General features: G+C 40.3%; 2 protein-coding genes and 1 long non-coding RNA gene across 3 annotated transcripts in view; 1 reads left to right on the forward strand and 2 right to left on the reverse strand.

Annotated features, from left to right (window-relative positions):
- The window catches only part of LOC311079156 (Fc receptor-like protein 5), a 353,766-nt gene that overhangs the window by 135,839 nt on the left and 206,362 nt on the right, over positions 1-11,565 (reverse strand). The window lies entirely within an intron of this gene.
- Positions 1-11,565, reverse strand: part of LOC311079216 — a 246,342-nt gene that overhangs the window by 33,659 nt on the left and 201,118 nt on the right. The gene's annotated exons all lie outside the window — the stretch shown is intronic.
- On the forward strand, positions 9,773-11,540 carry LOC311078898 (uncharacterized protein; the record flags this gene model as incomplete). Its single annotated transcript, XM_084107949.1, has 2 exons — positions 9,773-9,827; positions 10,543-11,540. The coding sequence occupies 2 exons, from the start codon at positions 9,773-9,775 to the stop codon at positions 11,538-11,540; spliced, it is 1,053 nt and encodes a 350-aa protein (XP_083964075.1).

Raw genomic sequence — 11,565 nt, forward strand, 5'->3', positions numbered from 1 at the left:
AATAAACATTAACCACCAAAATCACCAAGATGTCATAACCCACAGCTGACCTTCCAGCGTCAGCTACAGCAGCTAAAGCCATATACTCTGCTTCACAAGTCGACAGTGCAACAGTAGGCTGTCTTTTGGTCTTCCATGATACCAGTGGACCATTTTTGTTTAGGCTAATACAGTAACCTGTAGTACTCAGTCTATCAGTTACATCAGCTGCCCAATTCGCGTCACTGTACGCATGAATCAAGTTATCATTTGCACCTTTTTTGTAACACAGTTCTTTGTCTTGTGTCCCTTTTAAATATCTTAAAACATGCTTGACAGTGTTCCACTGTTCTGTGGTTGGTCTAGTAAAATACTGTGACAGTTTGCTCACTACAAAACTTAGGTCTGGTCTTGTGCATGTTGCCAGGTAGATTAAGCTACCTACAACCTCCCTGTATTTTCTGACATCACTCATTTCCTCAGCATCATCAGTGTAGTTTAGTTTCTGTTCACATGGAGTTACTCTGGACTTACAATTTTGCATGTCAAATCTCTCAAGTATTTTCTTAATATACCTACGTTGAGACATTGTAACACAATCAAAATCTTGCTCATAATCAATACCAAGGAAATGTGTTAATTTTCCCAAGTCCTTCATTTTAAATTTTGCACTGAGTGTCTCTTTTACATGATTAAGCACATACATACTGTTGGCTGCAATAATCAAGTCATCAACCCATATGATTAAAAAAACTTTCTCAGTTTCTGTAACCTTTGTGTAAACACAATGATCAGCTGGGTTTTGAACAAACTTCATTTCACAAAGATACTCATGCAACATTCGGTTCCAGTTCCTGCCCGACTGTTTAAGTCCATACAGTGATTTTTTCAATTTATACACCAGTTTTGTATTACCTTGAGATTTTATCTCGTAACCCTCTGGCTGTTTCATGTAAATGTCACACTCTATTGGCGCATGCAAGTATGCAGTGGTCACATCCATTTGATGAACAATCAAATTTTCCTGTACTGCCTTCTGTATCAACACTCTGATGCTTGTCATACTGGCAGTTGGAGAAAAAGTCTCATCATAGTTCACACCTTTCTCTTGACTGTAACCTTTGGCAACATATCGCGCTTTGTATTTGTCTGTTCCATCACTATTTTTCTTAATAGCGTAGACCCATTTACCCCCCACTAATTCTTTACCTTCAGGTAGACTGGTCAGGGTAAAAGTTACACTTTCCTTTAATGACTTCATCTCTTCATTCATAGCCTTAACCCATTCATCTGCATTCACTGATGTTACTGCTTCTTTGTATGTTTGGGGTACATTACATACAAGTCTGTAACAATAATCAATATCAGCTTCGTTACCATCAAAACCACAAACATAATCACTTAAATAACCTGGCCTTTTCCTCTCTCTGGCAGGATTTCTCCCTTTTTCAGGTTTATGATCTTTTTGTGTTTGGTTTTCGCACATTTCTGGCTCTTTTACTGTGACCGGTTCTTGAGAATTCTGCAGATTAAATTCAGGGTCTTCTCTTTTCGATTCTCTAAGATTATTCCCAACTCCAAAATCGTCATAATCATCAATCGAAATCTCGTCCGCCTCAGCACTCATTCTGGGTAAAAACTCAACTAGTCTGCGCTTCTGTATTTTCCTGCTATCAGGATAGTAGATCATGTATGCTGGACTATTCTTGTCATATCCCACAAAAATGCCCTTCTCACATCTCGAGTTCAGCTTCCTTTTCTCATGTTGATAAGCGTAACACGGAATACCAAACTTCTGCATTCTAGAAATGTTCGGTTGCCTGCCTGTTAACATGAAGTAAGCTGTCTGTTTAGTTCGGTTATTAAAACATGTTTCTAACTACAGCAGCAGTCTGGACTGCATAGGTCCACAATGTTTTTGGTAACCCACTTTCTATTAACATGCACCTAGCCATGTCAAATAAGGTTCTCCAGTTACGTTCCGCAGTGCCGTTTTGGTGTGGAGAGTATGGTGCAGAGGTCTCATGCCTAATACCGTTTCTACTCAATAATGCCTGGTACTCCCTTCCTGTGAACTCTGTCCCATTATCAGACCTGATGCATTTAACTCTCCCATATGGAGCCATATCAGCAAGGAATTTCTCTGTGGCGGTTATTGTGTCGCTCTTGTTTCTCAAAAAATATACAAACACCGCACTAGAATAATCATCTGTGAAAGATAATGCATATTTATGGCCGTCTATGGACATTGGGTCTATAGGTCCTGCTAAATCGGTGTGTACCATTTCTAGAGCTGCTTTGGCTCTCGCATCTGGTTCTCTGTTTCTGGTCTCAATAAACTTGCCTTGTATGCAAATCTCACACGGTGGGGTAGGTTTGTCTGCTCTATTCTCAATTTTCATACCATCTACAACATTCTCGAGCTTAATTACATCCCCATAGTTGCAATGACCTAATATCTCATGCCATGTCTGCAAGTCATAACATTTTCTACATTGGTCATCACACTCGTTGTCTTTTGTGTGCAAATAGTACAGTTTATTGTGCACGTGTATGGGGAATTCAGTACCGTCTTTATGTAGCAGAACGTTCTTCCCTTCTCTGAAGATCACGGTTGCTCCATTCGAGGTGGCTGCCTTCACAGAGAAGATGTCCTGTGGGTACGTGGGGATGTACAGCGCGTTCCTTAGCGTTGTCTTGAAACGTCGTCCAGTACTGTCCACCAAACATACTGCTGCGTCTCCTCTGTTCTTAGCGACTCCGTTGCACCTCGTGCCGTCAGCCAATTCCACACAGTGTGTGTCAGCCTGGAAACTGCTGTCAAACCACTGGAACTTTGCGATGTCTGTGATGATGTGTGAAGTTGCACCTGCATCCACCATTAGGCCCCTTCTCTCGTCCTCATGTCCCCACATCTCAGCGTCGCTTGCCCGAAAAACATATTCCTTGTCACCCGGCTCCTCGGACACTTTTCTTGCGTTATCCCGCGGCTTTCTCCGTCTGCAGGTTGCATCGCGGTGAGTGGTATTTTTACATTGACTGCACCACTGTTTACGCTGGCATGTCCTTGCTTTATGGCCTTTTGTGCCACACCGGTAACAGACAATGTCAGCACTTGCAGCCGCACAGTCAGCAAAAGTGGATTTCGTTCCAAACTGCGCTCTTGCTTTCATTACATTGTCCCCGGACGCAGTTGTCCGCATATTTTCAATGTCCTCATAACTTCGAAGTCTTGTCTTAAATTCGGCAAAAGTCATTTTAACATCACTCTGAGTAACATGGATAGTAAATGGCTTAAATGTCTCTGGAAGTCCTTTCAGAACCATTGCTGTCAAAAGTTCGTCACTCAGATTCTCACCTGCATTTCTCAAAGCAGTGATTGTAGTCTCAGCTCTGATGACATATTCCGTAACACTCTCGCTTGACAATTTTTGCAGTGAAGTTAGCTCTGTGTACAAGCTTATTACCCGGGGCTTCCCTTTGCCAGCATAATATCCACGTAAAATCTCCAGCGCCGCACGTCCGTCATCTGCTGCTTCTCTCATGACCAGCGACAGGCTTTTGTCATCCAGGAACTGTATCAGCTCAGCATAGGCTTCGGCGTTTTTCGTCTCGTCTTCCTCATCTTCGACAGAAGGCTCATTTAAAATAGTCTCTTTCAGTCCTTGCAAACAAAGGTGACCCAAAAATTTCGTCTCCCATAACTCATAATTCTTCTCATCTCCGTCAAAGACAAGCCTTGACCAGCGGCTCGTTGATACCGTTGCTTTTGTCTTTCTGCTCATGTTTGTAGCCTCATGTCACTTCTCTTACAAACTCGGGTACACGCAGTTAAGTTTTCGTTGCGACTTTTACCCAGCGACTTAACACCCGTATTCTGGGCCCATAACCTGTTAGCAGAGTAACTCACGCAGACAACAGGATTACTGTTTCACATCAACCAGTTTTGTTCAGACTGGCGCACTTTTATTTAAACAGAAACATGTGCATTCATTCAGTCACTGATTAGGTCACATGACATACACTCTGCAATATGATTGCCTGGTTCAAGGAAAATAAATAAAAGGTAAACAAACCAAATATAAATGAGAGCACAATATTTATAAATCTCAACAGCGGACCTTCGGGGGACGTCCGCAATTGGTCCGCTTTATAACGTTCCCGAGCGGACCTTCGGGGGACGTCCGCATTTGGTCCGCTTTATAACGTTCCCGAGAAGACCTTCGGAGGACGTCCGCATCTGGTCCGCTTTGCAACGTTCCCGAGCGGACCTTCGGAGGACGTCCGCATCTGGTCCGCTTTGTAACGTTCGCTGATGGACGTTCTGAGGACATTTGTCCGGGCCAGTTTGTGAACATCTCCCTCACCTGCCATTTCCATGACAACACAATCCAGTCGCCCATACCTTTGATTTGTATCATTAGACCGGACATCTTGCAACTCAGACAAACGAATGATTAAACTAAAATATAAACCCATATTGGATTTAAAAGGGGATTTGTTTATTAACTGTGATAATGGATTTTATCTAAAAAACATGTTTTTTTTGTTTTGCAGATTGACGTTGTGTAGTTTTATAACTGCAAATAAACTATAGTAAAAATATTATTTAAATTAATTCTGAAATTAAGTTAATTTAAAAATTAGGGCTGTCAAAAGATTAATCACGATTAATCGCATCCAAAATAAAAGTTTGTGTTTGCATAATATATGTGTGTGTACTGTGTATAATTATTTTGTATATATAAATACACACACATGCATGTATATATTTAAGAAATATTTGCATACATATACTGTAAATATAAATATAATTTTTTTATATATAAATTACACATTTTTCTTAAATATATACAAGCATGTGTGTGTTATATATACAAATTTAATTATACACAGTACACACATATATTATGTAAACACAAACTTTTATTTTAATCACAATTAATCTTTTGACAGCCCTATAAAAAATGTTAGTGTTTTAAATGTAATGTTAAGATAATAACTTTCATGTTACTTATAACTTCTATCACTAATTAAAGATGAAATCAAATCACAAGTCTGTTTTCAGCCAATATAATTTAAACATCAAAAACATGAGAGGTTGAATCTCAGGAGCTCTAAAATAATGCATCGACTTCACATGATGAATGCAGCCAAGGAAAATGTGAAGAATGGAATAGCACATGCTGGAAAGAAAGTGGAAAATAACACAGGTAAGACAAATGTATCCTAATTTAGGCTACCTGTAAAAATGTTGGTCAGGAGATCGAATGACTGGTTTTATTCAAAATAAGTTATTTTAGGAAAAATATTATTCTAATTATTGCACTTAAGACTGATAGCACATTACATTTCAAATAACAAAAAAAGTGTCATATAGCTACACACTATAATTTTGGCAGAATGCCTTCCATAACACACTAGCAAGTTATGATCAAATGCACCTAAGCGAGTGACGTCATTCATTATGGCACGCAGCATGTATCCATGTATCCATGGCAACGCTCAGCTGCGTAGTGACAGTTAACGGTCCTCTTCAGACGCGGCCTTGTGTTTTCCCTTTCTTCTGTCTAAAAGGTATTTTTAATTTTTATATTAGTATAAATTAGTTATCGTAACCACTATACATCATTACATATTATGAAAATTTGACCTTTTAAAACGTTTGCTGAAGTTGTCCGCCGTGTACCACTGCTAACCGTTATGCTAACACTACGAAACTAACGTTAAATGTAGCTGAAATGAGACGACGTTATATTTCACATATTCATATATAGACATATAAAATCATAACACTACTGAATGTGTTAATTTTGTTGTTTTAGATGCCAGGGGGAAGAATTGCCAATGGACTAACCACAGCTGACCGACCGAGACACACACACAGCTGCCAGCGCGTTTGAAGACACACACACACACACACATGAACGTTCTGTAAAGGTCCCCGAATGTTTTCCATACGTCCCACGAAGGTCCCTCGGGACGTCGCACGACGGTCCTGCAAACGTCCTGCGAACGTCCCCCGCGACGTCCTGCCAACGTCCCCCGCGACGTCCTGCTAACGTTTAAAGAACCCTACACGAAGACGTCCAGAGGACGTTCGCAGAGAACGTTCAGGGACGTTCTAGGGACGTCTTTTTGTTAGCTGGGATATTACTGCAGGCCTACTATTGATACTTAAGTCCTCCACTTTGATTTTACAGTAAATACAGTCGGTAGCTGAGGCGCAGTTGCGTTTGAATGAACGGACGTGCTGCACGTGTTCCTGGAGAGACGAGGAAAAAATCAGAATGTCATCCAGGTAAACATAAGTCAATGGGATGCTAACAGCAGGTGAAGGCTTGTTAGCCAATGGCGGCTCCCGGGGGTGGTACGGAAATCGAGTGCTCAATTACCCAGGCGGGAAGGAAGTCGACCGGAAGTTGAAGCCAGCCACGTGCCACCATCTTGTAGCAGAACTTCACCTGCAGTTAGCATCCCATTGACTCCCATTCATTTTGGCGTCACTTTGACAGCGAATAACTTTACATCTGAGGCGTTTGAAGACTCCATTTGTCCATTATTTATTTCTAAAGAAACACGACAATGTATAAAATGCTCCATTACCTTGTAGCTTATGTTATGGCCCCGTAGAAGCAGTTTTTGTAAAAATAGGCTAACGATTGCGTCATAACCACGCGACTCTCTGTCGCACAGTAGAGAGATTACCGTATGGACTGGAGGAGAAGCTCGCGGGCAATCGGGGGGACGTGGAGGCAAAATGACAATATAATTAGTCAGAATACCTAGCAAAAGTTGCTCCTGCTCCAAGATCATGGACAGCTCATACTCGCGCTCTCCGTCTCTGCAAGATTCGGAAGGGAATGATTCAGATTTCTCTCGGCACAGCTACTAGAAGACAGACGGGTTGCTCACGTGGTCCGTGTAACGCTTTGCTCAGTTTGAGTCTGCGCGTCAGGAAAGGAAGTGCTAAGAAATCGCTAAAAATGGGCTTCACTTGTCTCAATTGAGTTCCAATGGGGTCGCTGTGTCCATTTCTTTTACTGTCTATGCAATTACCCCCCTGTTCTAAAGATGGCGCTGTTCGCACGAGGTATCATTTGCGTCACCAATATGTGCCCCAAATACAACAATATTCTGCATAAATGGTTCCCACTAGAATTATGTACATTGTACCGGATTACAACTCAGCACACAAATATAAAAACACACAAAAAATAATAATTAAGTTTTGATGAAGTTCATTAACGATCTTCATTACATTTTATAATTTTTTTAAACCAGCTACACAGAGAACAATGACAAAAATCGGTGTTGCCTACACCGTGTTATCCTCTTTTTAAAATTTGCACCCTGTTGACTTCAATGGGGCAATAGTTAAACCTGCTTTTAGCCTCTTAACATCATTGGCCCTGTCCCAAATGGCGCACTTCATGCGGACTTTCGGTCTCGTGGACTTGAATTGCGTGTGCTCGCTGAGTCTACGAGTCCGTAGGCCGTCCCATTCAGCATGTTACCGCTCTGAAGTGTGCTCAGCAGCGCCCCCTTTGTACCCTTGAAGCGGTCTTCCACGAAGCCCGCATAGAAGCAAGCTCCACGCACTTCAACTACCCAGGAATCCTTGCGAAAGGCCAATCAGACAACGGATGGGAGGAGATTTCACTCACGGATAATTGTTGACATGGCTGAGAAGAAAATATTACCGTTTTTATGACCTAAATGTACATTTTACCAGTTGTTACCTACAGTTTATACTAACATTATGGTCATCGAGCAGTGGTTGATGTCTCAAACATAATAATAGCGCGTTTAATAATACGATCGCATTATGATTCATTCAATAAATAGAACCGAATGTCAGGGCTTTACTGAGTCATATGTAAACATAGTATGAATATTGAAACCTGTAAATTGAAAAAAATATGTTTAAATTATGTTTTAAAATTGTAATCTTAGTTCAAATGGAATATTATGTAGCCTATTATTATGTACAACTGTATCATTTAAATAAGCATGATATATCTATTGTTTGATGCCCAGGTGATAGGCACAATATCAAAATATAGAACTGTAAAATTAGGATGTGTAGTTGACATGCAGATAAGACGTCGGAGCGCAAAAATGTGATTTCTCCTGTCCAACAACAACCAGACCGTTATATCTGGCGTGCCGATCGAGTCTGTCCCAAAAATACCTCTCAATGCGCCCTCGTGGACTCGAGACAAGGGCCCTATAGGTCTGCAATACATGACGTCACCAAAGTGTGGACTCTGAGGAAGTCCACAAGTCTGGAGTGTGCCATTTGGGACAGGGCCCTTGATGTGTCATTACAAGTGCACATGTGAACAGAATTACATGTGTCATGTGAGTGATTCCTCGGTACTAAACCTATGCGCGTGAACTCGACAATCGACTACTATGGACTTCGACCGAAAACAGGATGTAAATACAGGTATTTGCGCTGGCTGAAATAACATCATTTTTATCCATATCTTTCACATCTACTGCAGTCAGATTCACCCGTGTTCACTCTGAAGGAATCACTCACATTGGCTGTGCACTTGTAATGACACATCAAGGATGTTAAGAGGCTAAAAGCAGGTTTAAAACTTGCCCCATTGAAGTCAACAGGGTGCAAATTTTAAAAAGAGCATAACACGGTGTAGGCAACACCAATTTTTGTTGTTGTTCTCTGCACTGACAGCACTCCAAATGTACAAAAAAATGAGCTCAATGTTAAAATTGACCGGAGTTCTCCTTTAATGACTTTTTAATGAATTAGTATTTTTTCAAGAGGAGTGTTGTTTTTTTAATGTATGAATGTTTTTTATTCATTTATTAATTTTTCAATTACATAATTGTGACACTTTTTTATTGTTTATAAATTGTAATGTCCTAATTAAGTAGTTGAGGTCAGGAAGAAAACTTAAATTTAGGCATCGTTGAGGAAAATTTGGTTTCTCTTTTGATCGTCTTTTTAACACATTCTGCTGATTATAAGTAATGTTGCACCTACACGTCTACTAGCTCTCATTAGAGTATTAGTATACAGTATTAGTAGAGTATTAGTAGAGTAATAGTAGAGTATTAGTAGAGTATTGGTAGAGTATTAGTAGACTGGGGTTCGGGTTAGTAGAATAAGTTGACATGTAGTTGCAAAGTTACTTATATTCAGAGAATGTTCAAAAGGGACCATCAAAATAAAGTGTTACCGAAAATACATTTACACATTTACAGTATGAATATAATATTTTGCCAATAAAATAATTAAATTCTCTATATATTTTATGTTATAATTACAATGAGAAAAACATAAACTTATCACACAATGTTAATGCAATAGACCTTTTACGCACTTCCACATTTTTCGAACGGAAATACGTCAATGAAGTGTATTAGAACTTCCTGTTATCATAGCGGCAGATACGAAAAATGGCAGAGTCGAAGAGTCGCAGTTTCTGTTGTGTTCCAGGCTGTTCGTCTTCCAACCAAAAACAGCCCTACCTTTCATTTCATTCTTTTCCTGTGGATCCAAACCTGAAACCCAAATGGATACAGGCGATCCGAAGAGAGGAAGGGCATAGTTTTAATGTAAAAACAGGTAGCACCTATGTCTGCAGCCGGCACTTCGCTCCGGATGATTACAGTGGTGGCTGCGTCGTTCGTCGCCTGAAGAGTGGTAAAGTTGTTCCTATTCCCTTGGAACAACTTTACAGCTCCTTTGAGAAGGGAGTCAGTATATGACAGAACCTTCAAACGTCAGTCTAAACAACTATGCTGTGAAGATATCGACATGGTGGCTAAAGCAGTAAGGATGGATCACGACTACGTGACACACCCACCTGCAGGTAAGATTGTTTATAGTGTATTTAGTTAACGCTAGTCAACTATGTGTACCGTTATGCATTTCTATCTGAACAAATTAATGTTTATAATATAAGCTGTTCACGAAATTCAACTAACGTTAGCCTACATCTGTAACATAGTCTCATGCTGTCTAGCTGTAAGGGGCTAGAGATGGGCAGTAGGGCACAACCTAACGCTTTTTGACTTTCTCCATTTTTGTAAACCTACTTTGGGTTTAGAGTATTTATTTTTTCCCCAAATTAATTTTATAACACGACCATATAACAGTTTAAAATGTAATCTGATCTAATAAAAAAAATAAAAAATACAAGAAATCTTAAAATATTTTCTCGATAAAATACAATTATTAAGTGTTCATATAAAATAATGTCATTTTTAAAAAAATAATGAAACAATTTATTGCTGTGGCAGCTAGTAAATACACTAAGTTTTATCATACTAGCATGTGTGGAAGTATTTAAAACAAGTGTGTTACAACTGGACCTGTGTTAGGTTGTGCCCCGCTCTCCCCTATTTTAATTACATGTATTTAATTACTTTTGAGTATTTTGTCATTTGTATTTTCCTTAACAAAAATAAATTAAATGTAATTTGTAATTAAATACTTAAAATACTTTTTAAAACATGATTACTGTGTTGTGTTGAAAGGTAGCATAAATATGTTAAGACTGGTTTTTAATTTCTTTATCTTTACAGGTGCTCTGGATGAGGCTTTGGATTACATCCATGACTTAGAAGCCAAGTTGCAAAACACTGGTCTACCACCCCCTACTCTCTTCAGCCGATACTGTTCATCGGACGACCAAATACGTTTCTACACCAAATTTCCATCTGAGAGTGTTTTTACTATTTTTTGGGAGTCGATTGCACCATCTGCACTTAGACTGGTGTACTGGACCAAAGCACAGAGGGCAGGTGAGGAAGGCTGTGAAGATCCCAGCCCACCACGCATCATGCCATTAATAGATGAGTTCTTGATGTACTCCATGCGGGTTGCTGTTGGCATGAAGGAGCAGCTCATTGCTGACATGTTTAATGTGAGCATTGCCAGGGTCAGCAGGGTTACCATCACCTGGGCCAATTATCTTTTTATGACGCTGAGCTCACTTCCCATCTGGATAAGCAGGGAAAAGGTTAAGTCCACTATGCCCCTTAAATTCCAGAGGTACTGTCCCAATGTCAGAGTGGTACTGGACTGCACAGAAATTGCCCTGGAGACAGCCTCATCCCTGACCTTACAGTCAGAAACATTTTCAAATTACAAGAACAGGACGACATTGAAAGGGCTAATTGGAGTTGCTCCCAATGGTTTGGTGACATTCATCTCACCCCTGTACACTGGGTGCATCTCAGATAAGATCACCAGGATCAGTGGAGTCCTTCCCTTGCTGGAGCCAGGAGACGATATCATGGCGGACAAAGGGTTCCTCATTCAAGACCTCCTTGCTGACGTCGGTGCTAAGCTCATCATTCCACCTTTTAAGCGTTCAGCTCAATTCAGCAAGGAGGAAACGGAACAAACCCAAGCCATTGCCCGCCTCCGAATTATAGTGGAAAGAGTGATCGGTAGGATAAAGTCCTTTCACATCTGGGACTCTCCCGTGCCGCTCACACTGATTGGCAGTGTGAATCAGATCTGGCTTAACTGCTGTGTTTTGGCAAATTATCAAGGACCTTTTTGTTTTGAAGAGTGAATTAATGTTTTGTATGTAAATAATG

The sequence above is a fragment of the Abramis brama genome (assembly GCF_963993115.1).
Source record: "Abramis brama genome assembly, chromosome: 3".
Classification (NCBI taxonomy): Eukaryota; Metazoa; Chordata; class Actinopteri; order Cypriniformes; family Leuciscidae; genus Abramis; species Abramis brama.